This window comes from Dermacentor silvarum, chromosome 10 (genome assembly GCF_013339745.2).
Source record: "Dermacentor silvarum isolate Dsil-2018 chromosome 10, BIME_Dsil_1.4, whole genome shotgun sequence".
Lineage (NCBI taxonomy): Eukaryota > Metazoa > Arthropoda > Arachnida > Ixodida > Ixodidae > Dermacentor > Dermacentor silvarum.
Window position 1 is genome coordinate 52,563,309 of NC_051163.1, and position 27,407 is coordinate 52,590,715.

The 27,407-nt window shown below is 46.8% G+C and overlaps 2 protein-coding genes across 2 annotated transcripts in view; both read left to right on the top strand.

Moving 5' to 3' along the window:
- LOC119431284 (mutS protein homolog 4) overlaps window positions 1-1,733 on the top strand; it is a 46,047-nt gene extending 44,314 nt beyond the window's left edge. The window contains exon 23 of the mRNA XM_049657904.1: window positions 1,457-1,733. Coding sequence (XP_049513861.1) covers window positions 1,457-1,651 — 195 coding nt within the window. The 3' untranslated portion in view covers window positions 1,652-1,733. The remainder of the gene's footprint in view (window positions 1-1,456) is intronic.
- A 10,317-nt stretch (window positions 1,734-12,050) lies between these two features.
- LOC119431287 (helicase ARIP4) overlaps window positions 12,051-27,407 on the top strand; it is a 44,550-nt gene continuing 29,193 nt past the window's right edge. The window contains exons 1-6 of the mRNA XM_037698753.2: window positions 12,051-12,205; window positions 13,289-13,395; window positions 18,287-19,829; window positions 22,709-22,956; window positions 25,732-25,991; window positions 26,944-27,141. Of these exons, the coding sequence (XP_037554681.1) occupies window positions 13,314-13,395; window positions 18,287-19,829; window positions 22,709-22,956; window positions 25,732-25,991; window positions 26,944-27,141 (2,331 nt within the window). The 5' untranslated portion in view covers window positions 12,051-12,205; window positions 13,289-13,313. The remainder of the gene's footprint in view (window positions 12,206-13,288; window positions 13,396-18,286; window positions 19,830-22,708; window positions 22,957-25,731; window positions 25,992-26,943; window positions 27,142-27,407) is intronic.

Below are 27,407 nucleotides of genomic sequence, written 5' to 3' on the forward strand. Positions count from 1 at the left end.
TTTCCTCATTGCGTCTTCTTTGGTTTACCAAGCATCTCCTCGGTGGTAAGGGCAAATTTTTTGTATTGTGGAAAGTTGGTTGACTGATTAACACAGCTATAGTTTGGGTACAACTTAATAAGGAAGGAGAGGCCTCGCCCAGATTACCGAAGTAGAGTGTACTAGAACTAGGTAGTCAGAAGTAGTCCCGCTGACGCGACTCCGCACAGTTCGAAGCGCGGGCTGCCATGTTCTCCATCGGGGGGGTCACCGGCCGTCTGGCTCATGACGTCAGTCTAGAGTGAGCGCCCATTGGTGGAGGCTCAGTGTGCACCTGCCTTTGAAGGGGCAAATATCGCTGTCTTCTAAGTTTGTACCGGACTATGGAATGATTTTTACAGCGAAGCTGTATACCTCTACCAGCCAAGGAAATGTTTGTGTTGTCGTAAGCAAAAAACGCCAGGCTAAAAATTTAATACAAACAGCATATCTCCTTTGAAATCAGGCATACAGCTCAGCACTCGTTTTCAAAAGAAAAACCACAAAACAGGCATCAAAACCACATGATGGATGATAAGGCACTTGTGAACAGTGAGAACACCCTCGGACACGTTCCAGTAAAGATTAGGTTTGAAGCTGCTTCGAAAGGGGTTGACGTCATTCAAAACCCTCGTGAAACCAGTGTCTCTGGTTTCACTCTTTGTAGAGCCACGTGTGTGAATTCAAGTGACGTCACAATGGGTAATCGTTGTGGGTGTCGTTTACAGCGTTCCTTCTTCCACATGTGTTTCCCGGTAAATATTACGGTTGCGTAAGGTATTTCGAGTGGAAAAGTACCCAGCAGCATAGAAATCGCGTAGTGACGTCACCACAGTCTAGCAACTCATTTAGTTCATTCCAAGCTACCATGAGTAGACCACGGAAAGTAAAGACGCCAGAAGAACAGCGTGAATATAATGTCGTGAAGTAATAAAGGGTGTGGTTAAGTACATTTCACTTGTCTCTGGTTTCACTCTTTGTAGAGCCACGTGTGTGAATTCAGGTGACGTCACAATGGGTAATTGTTGTGGGTGTCGTTTGCAGCATTCCTTCTCTGGCGTGTGTTTCCCGGTAAAGATTACGGTTATGTAAGGTATTCGAGTGGAAAAGTACACAGCAGCATAGAAATCACGTAGTGACGTCACCACGGTCTAGCAACTCATTCAGTTCATTCCAGGCTACCATGAGTAGACCACGGAATGTAGACGCCAGAAGAACAGCATGAATATAATGTCGTTGTGAAGTAATAAAGGGTGTGGTTAAGTACATTTCACTTGTGTCTGGTTTCACTCTTTGTAGAACCACGTGTGTGAATTCAAGTGACGTCACAATGGGTAATTGTTGTGGGTGTCTTTTACAGCTTCGCTGTCCAACCACCTTCACAGCGTAGACTGGAGCCACAGCTTTTTCACTTTAGTGTCCCCTCTAAACTTTGCAGAGTCCACTTTTCGAAGACGACGTGGAGAGGAAGCTGCGCAGAGCTGAGATCGAGCTCGCCGGCACGCTGAGGGTCCTCGCGCTGCACTCGAAGATGGAAGGCGAAGAGTTGAGGCTTCGACTCCTCGAGGAACAGCGGAAGGCACGGGCTCTGGCAGACTACCGCCGGTCCCTAGCCGAAGTGGACCAAGAATGACTCGCACTTCTAAACATCCAAGTCATTATTTTTCCGTTTTAACTGTTGCTCAGCTGCCATAATAAAACTTGTGGTACGCATTTTTAAAGCGAAAGCTTTACTAACGTAGTCGAGCCGAGTTTCGCTGTCGCCAGCAATTTGACCGCAGTTGCGCCGTAGCCTTGGCAACGCATCACGTGACTCGCCGCGCCGAGCTCCGCCGCCGCCGTCAGCTTGGCGCATGCGCTCTCCGTAGCTGGGTCCCCGCCTGACCACGTGACTCGCCGCGCGGCTGGCTAAAGTCCGCCCCACATTCAGCGCTTTTACCGGTGAGTCTTGCCCCTGCGTCTCTCGGCGTCGTCGGTGACGGCGGCGAGATCTGGTGTGTCTTGAGCACGGCGTTTCGCCTTGGCACCTCCCTCAGCGTCGACGCTAAGCGCCGCCGGGTGACGAAACGCCAGAAAACGCTGAATGGGGGGCGGCCTTAAGAGGAGCGCCGCGCTCGCCTAATCAGTGCGAGCTTTGGCCATGGATGAGAGCGAGGCCCGACCGTCTTCTCTGAGAGTTGCGCGGGAGCGGGAGGCTTTGAGCCGTCGTCGGCAAGCAGCGTCTGACCACCCCACGGATATCGCCCGGCGAACTGCTTCACTGGATAAGCGCGCGAAGCTAGCGTCGGAGACTGAGGAAGAGCCAGCCGTTCGGCTTGCATAACGCTTGAAGCGGGACCACAACCGTAGACAAAGGTAGGCTTCGGACGAAAAATAAAAATAAAAAAAGCTTTCGCTTTGCATATATAGAGTTAGCGGAGCTAAGCCGCAGCAATTTTTAAATGCGAAGCATTTCTTGCCGGCAGCTCTGTCCGTCCCTCCCGCGGCGTCCCACACCCCCACAGCGCATGCGCGTCCTCTCCCCCTCTCTCCTATCTTACGCTCCCCCCCCTTTCCTCTGGAAATCCTGTACGGAGCCATTCCTGTACAGAATCCATTCTGTAACTCTAATAGTTCACCGTTATCCTTATCCTACGCGCATTACATGGCCTGCCCAGCTCCATTTTTTCCGCTTAATGTCAACTAGAATATCGGCTATCCCTGTTTGTTCTCTGATCCACACCGCTCTCTTCCTGTGATCAAATGCTTCGAATGGTAACTGGATGTGTGCCATGCACTACGTATGTACGTAATCGTTTACTAGCAAAAAAAAAAAATTCTCCCGCATTCGAGAGTAGATGCAAGCATGAAATGGCCACCAGCAAAGCAGATTGGTGCCGCGACGCAGGCCTGAAAGCTGAGCCGAAATGAACCTGTTTTGAACTGAACCTCATTGCAAGTCTCGTCTCGGCCAAACAACCATCCGCGGCGCGCCGGACGCTGCCGGCCTAAACTATGCCGCCCTGGTCACGCAGCGTATCGCCCTCTCTCAAAGGAGGCGGCGCAAAACCCGCGCCGCGGAACTCACGGACCGCTGGCGTTGCAAAGAGCACAGGCAACCCTATCTCATTGCCAAAGATGACAATCAAATGTATGGTGCACTGTATCTGCCTTTTAAATGTCGCCATTGGAGACGACAAATTAAACTTCAGCGTACTAGGAGTTACAGCTGAAGCGATATTGTGAACAATCATTAAAAAATGTCACAGTTTCGCCCTATGGGCGAAGCAATTAATGAATGCGATAGCAACACAGCAATGTCATACGAAGTAAGGTGAGCGGCTTTGGTAGCAATATGAATTGTAGTAAACATGAGCTGATTAAGTAAGCAGGTGTGCTGCGGCGTAAGTAGACCGACATGAAGAGAGACTCGACGACCACGAGAAGGCGGTGTTGTTCTCATCAACACCACGGTGGTGTTGATGAGAAGCGCTTCCCGTGGGCAACGCGTGCGAAGGGACACACCTGTAGCGCTGCACTGCCGATCCGGGCAGCATTGCGTGTGTAGCGTGCGTTGGAAAATGTGGCCCGACTATTACGAACTGAATGAACAAGCGTGGTGTGAGCGCGCACAAACACGAAGAGATCACACTGAATGACAGCAGACAACGACTGTCAAAACGCTGGCAGCAAGCATACGCCGCAGCGGGCGAAGGTACGTGCGGTCTATCGCTTCAACGGAAACTGAGCGGCGAATGCCGTGTGGAGATAAGAGACGGTGCGAGCGAGCGACGAGCGCGGTTGTTGGCAGAGAAGTGCGCCCCCCCCCCCCCCTTGCTCCCTCCGGCGCTGGCTTCCTGCTTCCTTGCTTGCGCGTGGGAGATTGAGTGCGTTCGCTCTCCGTGATAGCGCGCGTCCCCGTGCACGCTTCCTCTCGGGCATACGGCGCGCGGCGAAGATTTTATCTATAGGGAACCTCACGGCGACGGCGACGCCGACGGCAGAAATCCGGTTCAAGTGTCCATATAATTGCTATCGCAATAAAAGAAATCGGAAGCGTATGTAATGCGGTCCTGTACAAAGGGTTGGGGGCCACAGACCGCGTTTGCGTAACTTTTGACTGGTTGCCCGGATGATCTCGTTTTGCTCTCGCAACGATGCCCATATGTTCTCGCTTCGTTCTCGCCCCATTCTCGTCTTGAGTGCCCGGATAACGGCTCTGCATTTTGGCTCAAGGTCTCTTGAAGGTCGCCGGCAAGGGCAGTTAAAAGCCATTTCATGCTTAATAACGGACTACATATACGTATATAGCATTGAGGAACCGAGTAGTGAACCTACAGTATGTTTTTTTTTTTTTTTTAGAAACCTTCCTCCGCAAAAAACGGCGCGAATGCTGCTTTGCAGTGTGTAACGTCACAACCCACGGAACACAAAACGTCTTGAAAACTTCTCGGAACGGCTACAAACGGCTATAGACGTCTTAGTCTACGCGAAGACGTTAAACAGATGTTGTTGGAAACATTATGTAGCAGGAAGTACGGTTAATCAAATATGCTATTGTGTTTCAGCTGTGGTAACAGCCCACCTCTGGCGTCACCGGAGCATACTTTGATGGACGCCTTGAGAGCGTATAACTCAAGAACCTTTTTAGATGGTTTTGTCGGAAAATGTGCGACATGCTTGGGCGTGCGCTTGAAAGTGAAAAAGATTTAAAATGCGCGTGCCTGACGCGCAGCGTTACATTCCGTGCGACTTTAACAAGCCATATGCAATCAGTTTTTCGCTGCTATCCCCCTTTGGGTGAACAAGCAGAAAAAGCCTGCGGGGTTATTTGATTCCTTTCCGATTTTTTCAAACTCGATGAGTGTGTCACGACAGTCAAAGTTTAGAGAAAAAGAAAACGGCCGGGCGCACACGTGCGCGCCCGTTCAGCGTCCTTATCAGAGCCGTGCCTTCCTTTCCCTTTGCGTGAACAAGCGGTGAAGAAGCCGGAATTGCGATATCACCAAACAGATCTGGCCGCGCGCAGTTGCAAACGTGCGCTCCGTTTGAGCGAACTGCTATCTGCTCTTGGACCACGTGCCTTGGACCGCACCAGTGGGGCGCGCTGAAGTTTCCGCTCGCGATTCAAAGGGGCCGTGCTCATGCTTGCAAGCGTTCGGTCGCCAGTGTTCATGCTTCTCTTCCCAAGCCTTTCGCTCACGTTCAAGCCTTGTCCAGCGCCTGCAGATACGGTGCAGTTCCTTACGGTACGTATACATTTACCTGCTACAACTTGCACGCCACTTTTGTTTTGGCGGGCCCGTGCTGGCGCGAAGTTTAGACTCGAATGTATTTGCATGCACGGTATGTAGCAGAACGTTCTTTTGTGATCTGGGATAAAGCCGGAGTTTCACATAATTGGTTGAATGATTACAGAAATTCTAGCTGCGTGTGGCCTTTAAGATGGCAGCAGCGTGCTGCATTGCGTAGTATACCGGGACTTTGCTCTCTTGGCTTCTCCTCTGCGTAGCTTCCAGCACGCTAGCAGGCAGGAAAATAGTCTTGCATTGCTGTGGTAACTTCACTTATAGTTGTAGGATTGGGAAAGCTTTTTGCGGCATGAGATTCGTGAGGCGACGTCCTTTAATATAGTGAGCTAGGCCATTCTATGATTAGTTAAGTGTTTAGGGTCCCTTTAGGAAGAGAATGGTTTTATTGACATGTGGTAGAATACCGCAGGGATATTGTAAGAGACACTCGGAAGGAGCAGTTGCCGGCCTTGATTGTCAGGCTAAGCCCACCTGTTGCTACAACTCGCCAACACCACTACTTAAATAAAAGTAGCATACTCTTGTAAGAGATTTGTTTGCAAACCGTCCAACTGCTAATGACCTACTGCAAGTAGTGTGTGGATCAAACCATTTGCCAGTTTAATTTCACTCCACAGTAGCTTTTTCATATCATATCTGCAACATAATTCTGAACGTCATCGTACAGCATAAGATTTTGAGAGAAAGTATTGCTTAAATTTATAAAGTAAATGTGACCGAGGTAAAACAACGGCACATATGTCGCTATTTGAAATACCGAATCGCACATCTTTATTGTAAATCAAGTTTGGCTTACTCACTTTTCTTCACTGTTGTATTACAGAGCAAACTTCTGTGGGCAGCCAGCGGTATCCAAGAGGGAAGGGACCTGGATTGCTGTGGTTACTGCAGCTATGTCTTATTTTCTGTGGTCACTTTTTCTACTGTATTAAAAAAAATTTAAATAATTCTGCATGTCCTTTAATTTATTAGTCAATAAAGCCACTTTCTCACAAGGTCAGGCAATGTTTTTCTGCATGTTGTTATGCTCATTTGCTTTGGATGTGTATTGCACATTTGATATATGTTAAACAATTTTATGCAAGTTATTATAAATAATATAATGTAATGCTTCAATTTAATTTTCACTTCTATATAGTAACATGTGTACTATGAAGCTAGCATACGGATGCATGGTATGCGGAAGAAGTGGCCAATAATTTTGCTTACCACGTCACTGTAGAATGGCAATCTATAAATGCTGCTTTAAAGACAGCTATAAAAGCCTGCATATTGTTTCTGAAGCCATTATATGTTATGACTTCGGAAACAATATGCAGGCTTTTATAGCTTAAGAATTTTGTTAGACGTCCCCAGAATTCTGTTATAATTTATAACAGAATTCTGGGAACGTCTAATAAAATTCTTGAAGTTGTTCTTGTCGAGATGTTTATTAGCCAACTTTTAGCGCAACGTTAGCAGGGCTTACTGTAGTACCTGTAGACGTCCACGGCTAGAAAATGTCTTGACCAGGACAGCTATTAGACTTTTGAATTATCCGTTCAAGACATCTTTTAGACATCAAATAGCTGCTTGTGTGTTTCGTGGTAATGTCGCAGCAGCGCTTGATTTAGGGCGCGAAGTTCAATAAAATGAGAGAATCGCTTGCATTTGTCTCCCGTAATAAATGTTTCATTTCCCTCCAATATAGGAGTGATATTTAAGCATACAAAAGATACACCAGTCTAAATTGACTTGGTGAATAAGTCATGCAGTTGACATGGCTTAGTCAAGAAAGAACTGCTATATGTATATATATATATATATATATATATATTCAATAAAAATGTAGAGAGGTTAAAAAGAACTTGTCAAGATGTTTCTAGGTTTATTGTGCATTATCCGTCCAGACGCGACGTGCAAGCAAGGAAATCTGTATATATTGATTTAATTGGGGGAGGAAGGAAGACAATAACGACAAAGACGCTACGGAGAAGTCTTCGTGGCCGTGGAGATGCCTTTATCGACGAGACTGCTGCTTGAATCAGTGCACATATGCAGAAGACACCACAAGCGATAAAACCATTCACTTGGTAGTCTCGAGACCCGACATATCTACACAGTGAGTCATTTAATCTGTGTTTAAGCAAGATACATTTTCTTTCCGATTTTATCATGAACAAAGGGTCCTTATAGGCCCATGACACACTTGTATTTTCATTTATTTTGCAATGGGGGTGCTTGCCTAGCTGCACTTGATCTAGCGTTTCACCGGTAGAACTAAAATAAACAAGTCAGTGGGAGCTATGACGAAGCGGGCGAGCAAGCGCTGCCTGTCGTCTTCTTCTATCTTCACCAGCACCGTGGCCAGTGCCTTCGGTACAATTTATTTATTGTAATTGTTTCTAGCTCTGGTTTTAATTTGATCGGTCGATCCTTTGGTGTTACGCCTATTCGCGACTCCAAGTAAACGTTCGCCACCTGGCGGCCGTGCCGAGAAACAGCCGATCCAGGTTCAAGCTAGAAGCGAAAGAGGGTCTGCTATCACGGCACGCGCTGAATGCCTCGTAGTTCTCAAACCGTCGTGATGCCGCCGTGCACAAGCCTGGAAAAAAATGGATGTGGAAAGATTTTATCGTGTGCCATTATGCGTGTCATAGCGGTGGAAAGACAGAGATGTACGATTTCATCTTTTCCCGAAAGCAGTAGACGGCGCGCATTGGAAGATAAGAAACTTCCGCTTTGGGAAAGGGGATTGATACTATACCTGTTTATTCCCAACACTTCGCTCTGGACTTCTTACCTCCCGGCGAGTAGAGCATTGATTTATTTTTTCCCTTGTCTTGCCATCACAAGTGTCGGCGGTGGTGGTGGTGTCAAGCTAAAGCCCTATTGAAAACCTGTAAAAAACTCGCGTCTCGTTGACTTGGTATATACCGAAATTGGCATGGAAGAGTACGAATGTGTGACTAACATGACTGATAGGTCATGACATCAATAACACCACATGCTCGTCAGTTACGTGACGATTAACGATAATAAAACCACGTGTGGCGCATACCCGCATTGAATAAGCGGGTATGAGCCAGGAACAAGAAAGAAGGAAGAAAGAAAAGAGTGAAGGAAAGAAATCACGTGTGGCGCATACCCGCATTGGATATGCGGGTATGAGCCAGGGACAAGAAAGAAAGAAGGAAATAAAGAAAACTCGGCTTTTCCCAGAGTAGAGCAGGTGCGGGGAAAGCTGCACCGGCGCCGGATCACGTGACGCGCGCGACCAATCAGGGTCGTTTGGTGTGTCGCGGGGAGAGAAATGGAAGGAAAGGGGGCTGACGAGCGCTGGGCCGGGGTTCCCTTGCCTTAGAGGCTCAGATCAATTTCAGCGGCGGATAGGAAGGCCAAGCGTGGTGCGTTCCGCCGAGGAGCAGGCTGCGTTTGAGCAACGGCGCCGCAAACTCGCTCGTGAAAGGGCTCGTCGTCGACGTGATGATTCTAGCGTGAGGGCTTCCGAAGACCAGGCGAAACGTCAGCGAAGAGCCGCCGACCCTGAGTTCAGGGCAATTGAAGTCCGCCTGCGTCAGCGTCGTCTTGCCACAAGCTTCGCTTACCCCCATTTTCTCGACAGGGAAGGACTGAAAATTTTTATGTCAAATATCTTCTTGGCGCTTCAAATCGCGGAGTGTACTCTGTTTAGGCGGCCCTTTAATAAATTATAGTGATGACGCTTAAGCTTCATTTGGTACGCATTGTTCATTTATATAGTTTCCTATCCCAGCATTAGTGTTATTTTCGCTAATCTAATTTTGTCAGCAGGCACGCTAGCAGGGATCATAACTACCTCGGAGGGTCTGAAATATAGATCATAACACATGTTATGCCACGAGTCGACATATATATCGTTTTCATAGCATGCTTTTGTTTAGCGGTACAAGCAGAAGATGCTGTTTCCTCATTTTAACGCGTTGAGTTGTCAGTTTATTTGCTCGCAACTGCAAACAGCGCTCGTTCCAGCTTTGGAGTGTTCGACCTCCGCACAGCGCCGCTAGTTTGCTTTCCGACACTGCACACAGCTAAATTCCACTACAACTGGTTCAATTCGTTTCCAAGTCATGCATTTACACTAACACAAGTGACTGCGCCAAAAAAAAAGTACCCTCACTAAATTTTGGAAACCTGTTGGAAGAAACTCAACTTGGTCCGATTGGTTATTCACTTCTCAGGTTTCACCGGGGTTTAGGAATTCCTACGGGTGGCAGGTGTCTGCTGTGTTCCCAAGCCCCGGTCCTACCTCCAACACTCATACTGCGAGCATGAACAAGCGCCAGTCATCGGACGCAGACGACCTTATCACACGTATCGCCTAACTATAAAAAGAAAGGTGCTCCACGTCTCACGAACGGAACTCTCATTTGTTTTTATCCCCATACACACTGACCAGGTAATTTTACAGTTTTTAGCCTCGTTCTACCAGTGCAGAATATCCGTATTTAGCTTCTGAAAGCGTGCACAACAGACGTTACTGCCGATATATTGTGAGATGCTATATGTACTACAACACGAGTCGCAGGGCGGATCGAGTTGCTTATATGAAAGTCGAAAACAGTCAAGTATCGTACCTGTACCAGTAGAGCAACGCACCGAACAAGTGTTTGCACCTTTTAGAGGCCCGCTACGCACAAACACCTCCCCCCCCCCCCCCTTTTTTTTTTAACTCCGGACTCAACTCAAAGGACCTTCGCCTTTTAAAAATTCGTATAATTTGCACACACAGCGCAACTATTTCCGCAGTTTCATCGCTGAAATCCTTCAGACGGACCTAACTAAGGCAATCGGCAGCAAGGACTTTTTCGGCTTCGACGAAACACCCCGATTCTACACCACAAACGAGAAACTTCAGCACAGCACCAAACGAAAGAGCCGCATGATCCTGGATGTCGTAGCCATCTTTGTTTATTTGGTGAGTGTTGCCAGCACAAGTAACGGATTCATAGTGAAATCATTTAGCGCGCACAATCGACACGGACAGAGTGAAGGGGGACACACGAGCGCTTTCTCACAACTCGTACCAACTATCAGTTCTGCCACAAGTAACGGATTCTGGAGTTGCCAACAGAACTAATGCCTACGGGCTTTGTACAGTACATTGTTACGGGTATTACTGTACATTCCTGTACGTGCTGTTTATACTAGCTGCTTTTGCGAGACTGTACGCTGCGTCCTTGTCGTTCGTTGCATGTTTCCTAGTAATATAACGCATCGTTTATTAATCCATTCCGACTTGGACACTGTCAGTCGTTGTACATCATAGGCGCGTGGTCTGCACCGAGCTCGAGAGTGAATTCTTTGCAATTCAGTTTTGAGGGCTTCAGAGATGTGATTTGACGGTTGTTCTGGGATTTTTTGGCTGGTGGCACGTAGAATGGCTTGGAGCGAGTGTCAACGGTAATTTCTTGAATGGAATCCGGAATGATAATTTGATCAGCTTCACGATTGTCACAGATTTCGCTGGAGCGTGCTCCAGTAAAACGCTGGTAGCATCTCGTGTGAACGGCAGCCCTCTTCGGGAAAAAAAGGTGGTCATGTACGTTGTCCAATTGATTTTATTAATTGGGGTCGCGGATGAACTTTAAACCTAAAAAAAAACTGCCGGAAAGCAGCGACAAATTAACTTTATTGAATAATTTGAGCATCAGAAACTTTCAGGCAGTTGGCGCCGGAAGTTTCGGATAGCCTTCAAGGGTTGAGGTTCTCATGGGTAGAGATTGCACGGACAGTAGTTATAAAAATACAATGATGCGCTTTAGTTACGAATTGGCTTCGTCCACGCGTCTTGTAGCTTTGCGATAGACACAACCTGTTCCACTAACGTGGACAGCACGGTGGAACTCATTGACAGTTTTCCGTAAGAGCTTCCCGCTACGCCATATAACAGGCACGTGCTAAGCTTTTCGAAGCGGTGCATGCGAGCTAGTGTCAGCACCCCCACAGCTAAAACAGAACAGTAAGCCGCCTTCTTGGACAACGGCAGTGTGAAATTAGTCGCACTCGTCCTACGCGTATAGCGCGCGGTAAACGCAATAGGCGCGCGCGCACTTTGCATAAATCGATAAGAGCCCAGGGCTTCGCAACACCTTCTCCTAAAGCGCGCGACTCGCTCATGCTGCTGCGCGCCGTCTTAATGAAACGACACAAACGCAAACAAAGAAACAAAACTGTCAAACTACCGCAACCGTCGCGCGTTTCGCTCCCACCGGAGCCCACGAAAACAGTTTTACAGGAGCGGCGTTCGATGTCGCGGCCTTCGCGGCGCTCTAGCAATGGTAACGCGCGATTGTGGTAGTACACACGTTTAGCTTTAATTCCCGTCTTTTTGTGCGCGTCTTGGCAAAGCTATAAAAAAAGAAAAGAGCTACACACCCACCGCCTGCCGGCTTTCCTCCCGTGTCTGTCCGATATTCGCTTGAATGCCTTCTCTGCTTCGCAACTAGGGCAGCTACACGCTTCGCACCGCGTCGGCTAATGGCTTGAAGCGAAGGTCCGCGCGCATCTCCGAAACCGTTTTTTTTGCCGGGGTGGGCAGGAAAAGGAGCGAAAAAAACTGCTCCTCTCCAAGTAAAGAAAAGAAGGTACCGAACAGCCAAACACAGCGAGCAGCCTTTTTGCCTTGGACCTGCATCTCCACGGACTCTTCTTTCTACGGAGATGTGGAGGGGGTGAGCAGCCGCTCGACTCGCTGCCCGCTTCTCCCGTACGCAACTCCGGAACCGGAAACAGCGTGAACCCCACCGTGTCGCCATTTCGTCCGTGTCTTGTGGATGTTTTGTCAACAGTGTCGGAATCCCGAGCGTTTTTTGACGTCGTTCGGCGCGTCGGAGAACGCCAGAGAGCCTCGAAATGCCCGGCCCAGGCACCAGCACGTAAGTACGGGCCTAACCCGCGGGCCCGCAGCGCGCCGTGCGTACAGCAACCCCCCGACCGGCCCAACCGTAGGGTTAGTGCGGTCTCTCTCTCGGCTGGCTGGGCCTCTGCTTTTCACAATGGGGGTCTATACTACACTGCCTGTGCTGGTGCGTGCGTGTGTGTGCGGCTTTCGTGATTGACGGTTAACCTCGCCTCGCGATCTTGCGGCCCCGTAATACGCCGACGATGGACGTGTCCCTTATAGCAGGTGAGTCCGTGTTCGAGACCCCAGGATTAGAGGCGCTTTTTTTTTTTTTTTTTTCTTTCCTCTTTCTCTCTCGGCGTTTGACCGGGAACCGTCTTGCTATGGGGGAGACCCCGCTGCTCGCTCACTTGTCATTCGGTGCGACGAGATCGTCACGTCGTTGCGGGACACATTCGCGAGATAGTGCGGCCTTTTGGTGACTCCTTCGACTACCTCGTTTTGCCCTCGCCTAAAATCCGTGCCCGAATCGTGACGGAAAGTTGAGTGTTCCGACTTACAATACGCGTCAAGGCCGCCCTAAAAGGTGGCGGGCTTTGAAACCACGGTTGTACGATTTGTTTTACCTGCTTTTAACAACTTCACACCTCGTGGATTCTCGAGCCTGATGACGGGCAGCTGCTCTTGTTCGCTTTTATTGCGCCTTATTTTGTCTTCAGAGCGACGGGCCGCAGCTCTTTTCTTTCTCTTCGTTTCCTCGTAGTTGCGTTCGTTCCTCGTGTTACGCGCTCCGCGATATTGCCAATGTCGGGGAAGGCGAGCAACTATAGTACTTCTGTCACCCAGTAGAACGCGCTTTCAGTAACACTTGACAACGGATGGTGCCCTTCGACCATGTTTCTAACGCGAGCTCAAGCGTCGGCTGTGTGGCGCGACAGCGTTCCGGGCACCGCGATCGCTTCGCCGGTGTTTCGGGGTCGAGCAGCAGCGTTTCCTTGGCCTTTGGCGAGCGTTGTAAGACGCTGTGGTACGCCTGCCACGAGAGGCGATCGCCACTGACTTGCGCCAGGCGTGTTCGACATCGCGGTTCCAGATCTCCCGCCTCGCTTGACCGCAGGTTCCTACGATGGCGTTGAGGGGTGATGGACATCAAAGACCTGGTGTTTCCGGACCCGCGCTTGGACACCATGAAGGCATGGACCGGAGGGTTAGGGCAGTTAGAAAGTGAGTACCACCGCGCTGTGCGGCATCGTTACTTTTTCGTTTCAAGAGTGCCGAGTTGCTGTGTCATTGCAACGTAACTACCTGTACTCGTTAAGGAAGAACTAACTATTGTGTGTGTCTGCGCGCTTATTATATAGGTTGGATTTCACAACACCTAATAATGACCTTTATCATGTTTGTCTTTGGTTCAGATTTGATTTTAACGGTGAACCATCACTCTTATTTTCGTGGCACTGGGTTGATTTGCAGGTGGTTGCTGCGTTTTCGCTTGCAGACCACAAGCAAGTTCTGACGTGATGTGATATTGCAACTTGGTCGAGTCGCTGCTTTTCCTGCATGCTGTACAGTTTCATGTGTGCCACAAAGATTATGCTCCGCACTTCCTGTTTCGTTGGAAACCGATCAAAACTTGTTAAGTTTGCCGTGGAAGTGATTGGCTGTCACATCTCTGCGGCACACTTAACACAATTCATCCATGTTACCAAATTGCGCAGTATCATGCAAGCTTGCATCAACTTCAGGCATGTATCAGTCTACTGCAAGGGACTTCAGTTTGATCATGAAGCCTGGTCATTCTGACCTTTATTGTGCACTGTTGTGCCTCTTTGAGTAACCCACACAGAATGAAAAGGACACTAAAGATAAAGATAAATTTGAGCTGCATTGTTAAATAACCCTTCCACAATCACGCAAAAACAAAAGATAGCATGTGGCAACACCACCTTAAGGTTCCCGTACCAGCTCGCTGCGACGTCATTTGATTTCGATGGTGGCTGTTCTGGCCTAGTTAATTATTTACTATGTTGTCTTCTAGAAGAGCCGTCGGCAGGGCTTAGCAATTTTCTTTAACTTTTGCTACGCCAACAACAACACAAATACAAATACCGTGAAATCCGTGACTACCCACTAGGTACTGGCACTGCGGTTTTGGCCCAAAGTTAAAGAAACAGAACTGCTACCTTCACTTTCTCTACTAGTAATCAGACTATTACCATGAATTTAGCGAACATATAGTTTTGAAATAATACTTTTATCGTTCTGGACTAAGTGTTCCTCTAAGTTGTATTACGTTGAGCTGTGTTAGAATATTACATTTATACATTGTGAAAGGCCACTGTTAGCCTGAGAGGAGGAGGCTTAGTAAACACAAGATCAGTTGCCCTGATGTTTGCCCAGCTTGCTGACAGCACCACAGGTTTTGACAGAGTCAGTCCCCAGATTTGGGAGTAGGGTCTAGCTAGTTGTTTACCTGTACAGAAGGATTACATTGCATTTTGAAGGAACCAGAAGCCAAAACTAGCAAGTTTGAAAACTTTAAATGCTTTGAAATCCACATTGTCACCCAGTTTTCTAAACAATATTACCAGGGGGGGGAACTGTGCCGCTAGTATCGAAGCTGCATGTATGGCCATCCAGTCGGCATCAGACTGATGAGTATGACATGGACGTGCTTAAACTCAATACTTCTGGCTTGTGACAGCTTCGCAAGTTGATCATTTTCAACATTATAATGTGTTGTAAACGTGGCAATTTGCAATGGTTATGGGCATGTGTGCATAGCCTTGCCTTGCCATTTTTAGAAAAGTGTGATTGCTTGGAAATGTTCAAACATGATAACGTAAAAATTAACACCTTCAATAGCCACAAGCACAAAGACCAAACAAATCCATACACTAGCACCCTGGGCCAAAGAAAGTGCTTGCGCAGACTATAGCTGTCAAAGGACTCAAGATATATCATGGCTGTGCTTAGTTTGGCTGCCAGAATTTGTAGTTCTTGCATGCATGTGATAAGATTGTAAGGTGTTTGTACCTACTTTGAGTAACCTGTGGTAATTAGTGTCATTGCCATGGTAACTGAAAGATTGCAGCGCGAGAGTTCCCTCTAGTAAAATTTTGTCGTAAACTTTATGGTCACACTGACATACTGGCACCGAGATTGCAGTGCAAAATTTTTAAGTACAGCCCTCCTTCTTTTTCTTGATGTAATAATTAACGTTTCCTCTGCTAGATGAATGAACATAAGAGTTTTGGATGAATGCTTTACCAGCCTAAACTGACTTAGTGTGCCCCTTGTTTGTCCCTTTGACACATTCACTGTGGCAGCAGGCAGCACTCGTGTAAGTCTCAATTACTGTGCGTGATGACCCCATCGATGAGTCACAGGGGGTTGTGTTTCTATGAAACTTACTCAAAGTGCAGAGAGATGGCGCCACAACGCGTCAAATCAGAAGCAACAAGAATGTTTCTTCTCCATTGATTTCTAGTAAAGATGTCGCCTGTGCACTGCAGGAAAGCCCTGCACAACCGCACAGGGGGAAAAAGTGGCATGACCCACCCGTGACCCACATAGCAGTAACGCATTAAATTCTGAAAATGTCAAATGAGTAATGCATGGTGGGCAGGGAAGTAAAGTCTGTTTAAATAATAAAATTGCCTTCCATGTTCTCAGGTTTGTACAATGATTGGCATTATATCACAGCAGAGAAATGTGTCCTTTAATTTCTGTTTGGTTGCAAGCACCGCTTAGTTTGTGTTTTTAATCGAATACGGACACATATTTTTGATGTAAAAACTCTGCCGCGCACTTCTCGTACTTGAAAGGCCGACACGTGGCAGTTGTGAAGGTTTTGAAACTCTTGTAAGACATTTCAATATGATAGTAAAGTTGGTCTCAAAGTTTGTATCACTGACCTTGTGATGTCATGACCAAGATAAAAATTAACTGATGTTGTGTAGTGATAAGGTTATGTATGACAACGTTGTCCATAACAAAATAAAAAATAGTGCTGCGCGCATTTTTTCTGCCGTCTGGACATTTTAAATCCACAACGACCACAGAAATGAAGCGAGCCAATGTATTGTGACACCATGAAGTTCACATCTTGATGGACATGATCATGATGTACATTGGAACCAATAGTGATTCAAAATAACAAGTACTGTATTTACTAGTGTAAGGCTTGACCTCGTGTAAGGCCCGCACTTCCATTTTGGAGCACTGACATATTGGAAAAAAAGTTTCTCTAAGTGGTTACGCACATACTCTCGTACTGGTTGATTCCCACAAGTCACTAGACAATGGCACTAGCCCACGTCTGAAAGATCAGTTGGCATCTGTAAATGTGTTCATAGGCCGCCAGCGGTAGCATTTATTTGCATAGCAGTCTGAACGTAGTTCGACACTTCAGTGAGTAGCCATAAGCCTGCCTCGTGTAAGGCCCGCACTCGGTAAAAATAAAAAAAACAAAAGTGGTTTACACGAGTAAAAACAGTTGTATAGTAAATTGTGTAGGGTACTCTGACAAGTGACAGTATTCTTGCTTGGGTTTAGAGTGCTTGGACCTTATTTCAATGCAAAAAAAAAAAGGAAAAGACAAATTGAATATGTCAGTAATACAGGTGTCACATGGTGCACTTTCGATCACGATCACGCCTGATGGAATTCGAATTTGTCAGTCATGATTGGCTTCCTTGCGCAAGGTGCGAGAGGGAGCTTAACCTGGTCGAGAATTTCAATCCAGATTGCGCTCTATAACGATGGAAATCATTTAAGGCTTGTGTCATCAGGAATTTTCTTCCACCCCTCAAATAAATTTGCCAGTGTTTCTTGTACTTCTTTTCCTTCACTACTAGGAATTGAGTCATCACTAATTTTGATTAGTCTTAGACAGTAATGCGAACTATAGATGTTTCCGTTGGGGAAAGAGAGAGCATCTCTTCTCTGGATGGTTGCGCGGGGGGTTCAAAGGCACTAGGCTGCAGCTTCTGCCGTGCTTTTGCCAGGAGTACACATAATTACAGCAGTCCAGAGGGCATTATGGCCACACCTAGGCAGCTGTCGGAAAGTTTTAGAGAAAGCAATAAATGGGGCTAATTCATGTTAATCTTGAGAATGCACAGGCTCGAAAGCACTTCGTTCTGTAAACCTGTGTTGTGTGTCTGTCTCTGTTATTCAGTTTATGCTTTCAGGTCAGCCCATTCTCAAAATTAACCATGCAGGATGCTGTAGTAAAGCTTTCAGACTAGTGATGGCTGCTTAAATTTGGTGTGACTAGCATTACAGGATGAAAAGAAAAATAGAGAGAAAGACATTACTTATTTGCCAACCTTCTTATTTATTAAACAAAATGACTTTTCTCAATGAGTTGCTCATGACATGATTTCAGTGTTTGTAATTCAATTGTTCTCCTTTCATTGTAACATAAATGTTGTGTCGCTACCGTATACACTCGTGTAAGGGCCGCACTTTTTTTTTTTTTTTTCACAATTGTGACGAGGTGTGGCCCTCACACGAGATGGAACCTTTTGGTCAAAATAGTGCTGGTGCCGCCGGCCACTTGTGCACACCCTGGCTCTCGTCGTTTAGTAGCGGCACGTTAAAGTACGCAGCGCGCGAGAATTCGCCTATCTACGTGTGCGGCATCCGGGCACCGAATGCTATTGCTTCTCCGTTGGAAATTTTTCTCCTCAAAATGAGGGTGTGGCCCTTACACGAGTCTTTACGGTAACTTTCCTGTAAACCTGCAGTCAAGAAGTCTTCTGTTGCAAAGCTTTAACAAAGGACTCCCTCTTTCCGAGTTCTGTAAGGAGACCAGTGGTAGTAAATCGGATTTTGTGACATGCTCCTACTCATTCTTCGTTTCTTCTTTTTTTTCCTCAATCTGTGCACTTGCTTCAGTACTAACTGCAAACTGTACTGTGTGCATTTTGAAATGCCATTAGTCTGTCCAGGTGCCATACTTAACTGTTTACTTGTTTTGGCTGTACATAAAGCAGCTAGATATACCAGCTTGCCTGTTTTTGTTTTCTTTTACATCTGTTGTGATGCAAGAGCATTCACAACAGCACTTGTTTTCAATGGGAAAACTTTGTTTTTGTGCCATGCGCAGGATTCCTTGAGAGCAGCTGCAGCAGGAGCACCGAACCGGCGCCTTCCGACATGTTCCCGGGTTTTCCGAGCTCCGGCTCATCCCAGGCCATGCCGGGATCCGCCCCTTTGAACCCCAGCACAGCCACCAACCCCTGGTTCCACCAGTCGGCTTTCTCGATGGCTGACCTTCACTCGGGTGCCTCGGGGACCGCCTCCTCCTCGATGGCCGGGTCGCCTTACTGGCTTCCACACCAGTACACGGCCACGCCCACTGCCGATCCGCACCAGTCGCGCTATGGCACGAGCAACGACCTGTACTCTGCCTCAACCTCTGCGACCCCATGGTGGTTTGGACACGGCACGTCAGCTGCAGGAAGCGGGCTCCACTCGTCGCAGTATTTCCAGCAGCACATGGCACGCAACGACCACATGTCGAACCCTTTCCAAGCGTCAGGCGCCACCCAATCGAAGACTCCGAGCTACCTCCAGCACGGGCTAGCGACCCAGCAGCACCTGCAGCAGCAGCAGCAGCAGCAGCCCGCCGCGCCGTCCCCCGCCACTCAACAGCAGCACCTTCATCAGTCATCGGTCCAGCAGCAGCAGCAGCAGACATACCATCACTCACCGGCCACGTCCCAGCATGAGGCCATGTCATCCCCTGCCACCACCCCCATCCAGCCCATTCCATCGAGTCAGCACCAGTCTGTCGGCATCTCCAGCCAGCATCAGCGCTCGCTGATGTCCTCATCATCGCAGCAGCTGGCCTCGTCGACCTCAATGATGGCCCGGCAGCATGATGGCATGGGTGGCCAGACGAGTCGATCTCATCAACAGCATCAACAACAACAACAACACCAGCAGCATCAACAGCAACAACAACACCAGCAGCATCAACAACACCAGCAGCACCAGCAGCAGCAGCACCAACAGCAGCAGCATCAACAGCATCATCAGCATCACCAAATTCAAAGGCCTGTGGTACCGAGAGCACAGCAACAACAGCAGACGCAGCAGCAGAAGGGCAGTTATGGCAGCATGGCGCAGCAGCACGTTCAGTCCACCTCGTCGCAGCGCATGAACCACCAGAGCATGATGCCCCCAATGTCCTCAAGCTCCCAGATGATGGCGCCACAGTCGCACCTGAACAGCATAGCCTCCGGCGGACTCGACGCCAACATCCAGCCCATCTTCGAGCTGTACGGGCACGACCCGCTAGCTGCGGTGCAGAATTCGCAGCTCCACCATCAGCAGCCAACGTTCGACATGTCCGCAAACTCTGTGAACCAGCAGGGCTTCGCGCAGCTGCAGCAGCAGACAACGTGGATACCTCCCGAGGCGAGCACTGAGGTGTCCAAGGCCAAGTGGGCCAAGCCTGAGGCCGGCGCCGAGGCAGCAGCCGAGAATGACACCAAAGATGATGCAGCTAGGCCTGATGCGGCGGCTAGTTCACCCACCAAGAAAGGCAAAGGGAGACGTAAAAAGGAGGAAGGGTCTAAGAAGAAGCAGAAACAACAGGAGATTCTCGCCGAAGCGAAGAAGGGGCTCCAGAGAAAGAACATTCGGTGAGTCAGATATCGAAAATTTCTCTTTCCCCACCCCCGCTTGGGTTAGAGTAATGATTTTTAGAGTGTAGGTTGGCAGGTTTGACTCCTGGCCACGTTGGAATGGGGGTGGAATGCAAAAACACTCATGTGCGTATGGTGCACTGAACTGATCCTTTGAGTCGGAGCCACCTGGTAGTAGTGTGGAAGTGATGGTAGTGTAAAACGACGACGCAGAAGGGGGTCACATGGGAGCAGAACATCATGACATACATATTGGCACTCGCTTCAGCTCACTTGGTCGTCTGCAGTGCTGCTACTCCTTCTGCAGCTTGATGTACTAGCATAGGAGGAGACCAAGTGAGCAGGAGCAAGGGCTCAGAACGCCACAATGTCCTACTCCCAAGTCACCACCTTCTGAATCATGACACCTATACCTCCCTGGGAAACAGAAGTCGAAACTGGTTCGTAAAAAAACCTATTATAGTACGTTATTTAGGGTACCTTGAGGCTTCCCAGTGCTTTCTTCTGGTGTTTAATATTCCCAGCTCACCCAGTGCACATCTCATTTTTGTGGTCAGAAACAGTGAAAAAGCAGAACTTGCACAAAATGAATGAAAGGGACAGAAACAAGGTGCTGTGTTTCTTGGCCTTTTGTTTTGTCCATGTTCTATCTTAGTGCTGTCATTTTGAAATTAGAGCTGTAATTATAAATTTCCCTTTTACAATACCAAAAAAAGCGGCCCTTAACATTCGAAAAGGCTTCTATTGAAAAAGACACAAAAATAAACATCGAGTGGTGATTCCACCTTGAAGTTGCCAGACCAGCTAACCGTGACGCCATGGATTTTGAAGCGGCCCGTTAAAGCCGCTTCAAAATCCATGGCGTTAATTTTTAATTCAGTTATTTTAATTTTAATTCAGTTAATTTTTTTATTGATAAAGCTGGACCACATGGTATTTTAAAGGAGCCAGAGATTGAACTTGGGGAACTTTTACTTTACTATGATGGCTGAAATACAAGAAGTTACTTTAAAATTCGTGACGTCACACTTACAGTACAAGCGCTGCGATTTCGGTAGAAGCCTTTAATAATTATGGAAGTTTGGAAGCGAAAAATCAACAAAAATAAATATTTGAAAGAATGCTTTATAAGTCAAAGCTGATTTAGTGTTTTAAGTCTATTTAACCCTTTACAGACGGTGTTACCTACAGGCAACAGGCCAGAAAAATATTTGTTTCTTGCCAAGTTTCGATTTTGAGTACAGAGCTTCTGGTTAATTTTCTTTGGCCAACACTGACTGACAGGCAGCAGTCGTCATGTGTTAGATAACAGCTGGAACACAGGATGAGGAAGTGCAGCGCGCAATTCGCTTTGTTTTAGAGCATGGAAAGAGGGGAAAAAAAACTCATGCAAGATCCCAGGCTGCACTGGTATCACACGGGTAATGTAGTAGAGGGAATTCAGTGTACACCACTGTTACTTTTTTCCGCATCCGAGGAGGACTGTTTGTGCAATTTCCACACAGCCATGGACGGCCTGGCACAAACCTCACTTTCGTTGTTCTGCCTCACCACAGGCAAGAAAAGTATTGCTGAAAAAGGATCTACGAGATTTCTTTTTGTTGAATATCCTTATTCTTTTGTCTATTTTGCAAATTTTGACAATAAAAGTAGTCATTTCCTTTGAGGCATTTTTTATGTCTTGTCTATGTCAGCTTGTCAAGTGACAACTTGCCAAAAAGACAGACAAGACTGGCTCGTCCAGTGCTTTTTCTGTTTATTATGCAAGCCTGAAGACGATTTGAGCTCCTGTGTTGCTCTGCGCTTCTTCCAAATGGCTTGCTTTTATTTTGGGCTTGTAAATAACATCAGATGGCGCAAAGAGCTGCTGTGTGAAGTTGGGAGCATAGACGAGCTTGTATGCAGTGAAGCCCACCTTCGTTACAATGTAAACTTAATTTTTTTTTTGCTTTGTAAACTTTCTCGTTTTGACAAATTTATCAGAATTGTTTGCATGTGATGTTGGAAACATAACTTGGGTTGGGTCCAGTGAAGCCCACTTTTGTTAAAGTCTAGTGATAGACTTAAAGCCTAGTGATATTTGCATTTCTGACAAATGTTTTGTGTGGTCTTCTTGCTTCATGTGATCATCAGACTCATTTGCACGCAAAATAAATTCCTTCTTTTTAGCAAGCTTTTCTTTCATTTTTTACCTTTCTTAAGGGGTCATAAGCATAACCAGTCCTTAAATAAACCTTTCATAAACATAACCAGTCTTTAAATTCAAATGCTATTTATTGGTAACATGTTGCTAAACATTTCACCGATTCTTTAATCTGGAAACATACACAAAAATAAGACATGCTAGTTAATGATTTTAATTAGAATAGAAAGTTCTTAGAATTTCTGCAGCATTCAAAAAAACATACAGGCCTTTCGGCCGACCCTCCATGTAGAAAAATGAGAGATGTGAGCAACACCGACACAGTCTGTACGGTTTGTCATACCATCTGTCATATAAAAACAAAGCCTACCATCAATTTATAGTTTAACGAACTTCTGGATAGATTGCGCAACGAGGGGACGTATTCTTGGACGGTCATTTTTGGAGATATCATTTTCAGTGTGCGCTGATTGCCTATTGAGCAAAACCGCTCGAATTGTACAACACGCCCTGTACTACATCACGGGAAAGTGATAGCATTGCCGAAAGTGATCGTCTGCGAAGACACCCTCAGTCTATAGATGTTTCACGTAAATGAATTGTCTTGGCGTGGCCAATGGGCATGCACCAGGTGAGTACACTTGCATGTGGTGCTGAAAGGGTAATTTAATAGCCCTGCTCTGTAGCCTTGGGATGGTAATACATAATCGGCTACCTTGTCCCACACATGCAGAGACATCAAGAACGAGTCAGACCTGGACGAGGTGACGCTGAACGCCCAGAAAGAGGAGCAGGAGCGCATGAAGCGTCTGCAAGAGGCACGGCTCCGTGCGCTGCAAAGCCAGGGCATATCGCCCGCCCCTCCCTCTGCAATCGCCCCGATTGCCCTGGAGAGCAGTAGCAGCAGCAGCAGCGACGACGACGACAGCGAATCGCAGTCTGAGGACGAGGCAATGCCTGCCGCCACACCACGCAGGACAGGTAAATGGACCACTACACCTTGTGTGGGGCCAGTTACAGGCCAATCTGCAGCAAAATTTCACCTTGCTAAAATGATTATAAATGAGTACTTTTATGTACCATTGAAGCAGTATGATTGGTTAAAACTATCTGCGGGGCTACTTGGTACATAGTTCTAAGTTGAGAATGGCAGGACACAAAATGCACTGACATTACACACCTGTCACTTAATGTCCGTCACACGGCAAAATTTGTCACGTCTTCGTCACATGGCACTCGTCCTGTCACTTCATGTCCATGTATTTTGTGTCGTGCCATTCTTAACATTGAAGCAAGTTTGGCAAAGATGCATGCACTTGGTGGTTAGCAGATATGAAGGGGGTCCCAGCATGTCACCAGGGAGATGTTTCAGCCCACAGGCGTCACCTAATCTAGAAGGTCGTGCCGAGGAGCAACGCCGTGCGTTCCGAGTCATGCATTATTTCTGGCGAGTAGTAATGGGAGCGGTCTTTTAATGTGTTAGTGCTAGGAGTGTCAAAGTGGGGAAAGCGTGTGTGTGGGGAAACTGGTCACATTGTAGAGGTGTGTATACAGTATTCATTTGTGACACACCTTGCCTATCCATTGCTGCCTACATATCCTATATAAATATATACGTATAATGATACTGATGGTGGTCTGCTCTGGGACGACCGTCAGTTGCTCTTCGCTTCGTGAAGAGCCAGGACGTGTGTCGAGTGAGCTCCTGAACAACACTTTGCAATCTGGTGAATGCGGTTTACAGGATGGATTGCGCGTGCAGGCAATTCGGTGTAACGCTAACGCATTTCTCTCGCATTTACTGCTTAATTGACCATGCTGAATTTATTTTCTTTCATTTTGTTTGCTTAGTTTTGGTGGGAAAAACGTCACCTTTTTTGCAAGCCTTCTTGCGACACATCCACACGTATTTGAACGGTAAACTTTTTCCCAGAGGCCACTGTAAATATACAGTTATTTGAAACTGCACATTTTAGTGTGTGGCCTGAAATTTTGTTGCAGTTGGCTTTTTTAAAGCTTGTACTCAAATCCTAGAGGTCTCTTAGTCCGGCCTCTGATGGAATTCCGTCCGGTCAGGAGTATATGTCGCTAAGAAGGTGGAATTGCAGCCTGTGACCAAGCTAAGCATTAAGATGACATCCTGGGACCATTTTGTTGTTTATTTCTCAATACTGCTGGCCATCTACAGCCCAAGAAAGAGTAGAACAACACTTAATAAATATGGGAATTCCTGCCACGTTAGATAGGGGAGGGGCTATGGCATTGCGCTCCCAAGCACGAGGCCATGGGTTCAATTTCAGGCCACCACATCTGCATTCTGACGTGGGCCAAATTAAAAAAAGCTCATGTACTATGCCTTAGTTGCACAGTAAATAACTCCAAGCGGTCAAAATAAATCCAGTATGGTATCTGTCTTGGCTCACTGGGCAGCTTCGGGTCATTAAACTTCACAATTTTTTTCAGCTGTGTAATATGCACAAGGTGCTCGCACTTGGGGGAAAAATTGAAATGGTAAAAACATTCGGCAGTACCCTGCAACAGTAACTCAAGCTGTAAAAAAAATTGTTTACGAAGATTAACGCGATTCAACGGCTTCATCGAAGTTAGCCACCTCAAATAAACGCTCGGGAGGAAAGCTCCAGCCTAATGGTTAAAACTGTGTATCAGCTGTAGTGACATTTCTGAGTGTGACAACTTTTTCTTGGGAGTCAAAAATGCGAAGCGGAGTGGCATTGATTCGCAGCGAAGAATGGCTTGGAACACGAGTGCATGCATACGCAAAGCCGAGAATCATCCATGTGCAGTGATGAGAGTGCAATAGAACCTGACTGTGTCTTTCATGGGTGCAAAAAAAGTACTTAGGGTAACACTCTGTACGAGACCATTTTCGTTTGGTGTGTACTGTGTGTTTGTGTAGACTCTGGTTTCGGTCGGACTTGTCTTGTGTGTTGGAGCATCACAAGCTTATGTTGAGCAAAGCACTTTCCATTGAATATGTGTCTTGTCTTCATCATGTCGTCTGTGCTTGCAAATTGTCGCTTGACAAGAATGGTGTTCCTCGCAATTGCCATTGAAAGTTTTGCTCTGACTTATTCGCAGAACATGTAGGATCCATATAACTTTTTAAACTTCAGTATGTATGTGAACAAGGTTTGCAAAAACGTATGTGGTTTGGATTTAGTTGACATGTGGATTGTGTGTTTAGTTTGGCAGCCCAAGCCTTTGATTATTGTTAAAATCTGTTGCTTTGGAAGCAGATTGTTTGCTTTCTTTAAAAGATGGAGGGCCGGGAACAAGTTAAGCCTTGTTGTAGAGATGTATTCTTTGTTTTGCTTCTTGTGCGATGGCTTGTCCATAAAACGAAATCCCCAGGAAAGGCTTAAGAATATCGAAACGTTTAGAAAGGAAGACACTTGCTTTACTCGCGATGGAATTGTAAATGTGTCGCCTTATTACAAACGTCCCAGGCCGCTATAAAATCAACAAGAAAACCTTTATGCTTTTTAAACTTGAAGCACGTGATAGACACATGATCTTCCACTTGTACCACTTAGTTCTTACCAATGTTCATCATCATCATTTATTATTCCTTTAAAGGCCCCTGCTTGGGGTATTACATAAGGGGGGGTGGGGGGGTACATAGGCAAATACACCAAAACTAGTCAGTGATCAAAATAAAGATAAAAAAGTGGGTAATTCAATCAATGAATAAAAAGCACTTTAAAAAAAACAACGCAATAACTTTCCTCACTTCAGGTGGAGATGTGATAGATATCTCGTCATCAGATGAAGCCAAGATTCCAGAGGAAGAGGACGATGACGTGGTCATGGTAGTGAGCGACGGCGATGACGCGGAGGACGAAAAGGGCGACGACCTGAATGACGGTGCACACATCAACGATGCAGTCAATCTACCAGACTCTATGGGTCGTGTCCTGGTCAATGTGGGACATCCACCCGAAGATCCGGATGTCTTCTTGGCACCGCAGTTGGCGCCCATCGTCAAGCCTCATCAGGTTTGTTTCCGAGCGTCTTGTGAACGTGGTGCCTTGGCCACATTCGTTTGGGATTGTTGTTCGGGCTAGGCCGTTTTCAGATTTCATTTAGCATTGTCACGGTTAATAGTGTCTGAGATTGACACCTGTACGTAGTATGTGCACATTATGACCACTCCGTTAATGATCGTGATCATCCTCTTCACTGCAGTGTAAATGTGTCTCCCAGCAATCCCGATTTATTCGTTCCCTGTACCGCCAGACTCCATTGTACGCCTGCAAATTTTCAAATCTCGTCAGTTGATCCTTATTTGCCATTAATTCCATTTCCCTGCCCTTCACGACCATTTTGCTACTTTTAATAGACCACCTGTTGTCTATTCTGCGCTATAACATGACCCATGCAACTCCACCGCTTCCTCTTTATCTCAGCTATGACATCAGACATTCGTACTTGCTGTCTGGTCTATAAATCAGAATTCTTATTCGTGTACCGACCTTGAGAACAAACATACTTAATCTAAACTCCAGTCACTGTCTGGCAGTTCAGCCCACACAGGATCTGTGGGCTCACTGACGGGGACAACTGAGGACAAAGCTATACCAAGTGAGCACTGGTAACAAGCATGCTGGAAGAAAAGGCTGTTCATTCCGCCAGTTCCCGTAGTCCTTGGCAAAAAGATGGCTGCCACCTACAAGTGATGCAAGTTCTAATCTGTAGTCCTGTCTCTGCAGCATAAAACCAGAGTATTTAAGATAACAAACTTTTTAAAGAGATCTTGTTCGGAAAAGAAATGTTTCTATGCTTAGCTGCCAACTGTTAAAGCTGAAGGCTTGCTACAGATGCGCATTCTATGCTGACAACCATTCCCCTTCCTCCTTTTTCTTTTTTTTGCTTCATCCACTACATGTGCTCATAATGTGCAATCACTGTTCCCTTTATCACGACTGTGCCCTGCACGACGCGAAACAGATTGGTGGCATTCGGTTCCTGTTCGACAACGTGGTGGAGTGCGTGAGCCGCTTCGACACCTCGAGTGGCTTCGGCTGCATCCTGGCTCACAGCATGGGCCTGGGGAAAACCATCCAGGTGATCTCCTTTGTGGACGTCCTGCTGCGGCACACGGCAGCACGCAAGGTCCTCTGCATCACCCCGATCAACACCATCCAGGTGTGTGACCATTGTAAACGACGAGTGTGAGCTGTCAGAGAATTGGCTGTGAGACATTAGTTGCATAGTTCATCTCGCATAGAAAGAAAGAATTAATCTCATGAGTCAAAACCGCAGGTTAATTGCATTGTAGGTCAGCTCTGAAGCGAAACTTTCCCTCCTTCGCACGTGATAATCTCATTACTCTTAATTCAGGACAGTGGTAACTAACTAAGTAGGTCTGCCCTGAGGTCCCACTCCTCAATTTCAGTTGCCATTACTTCTGT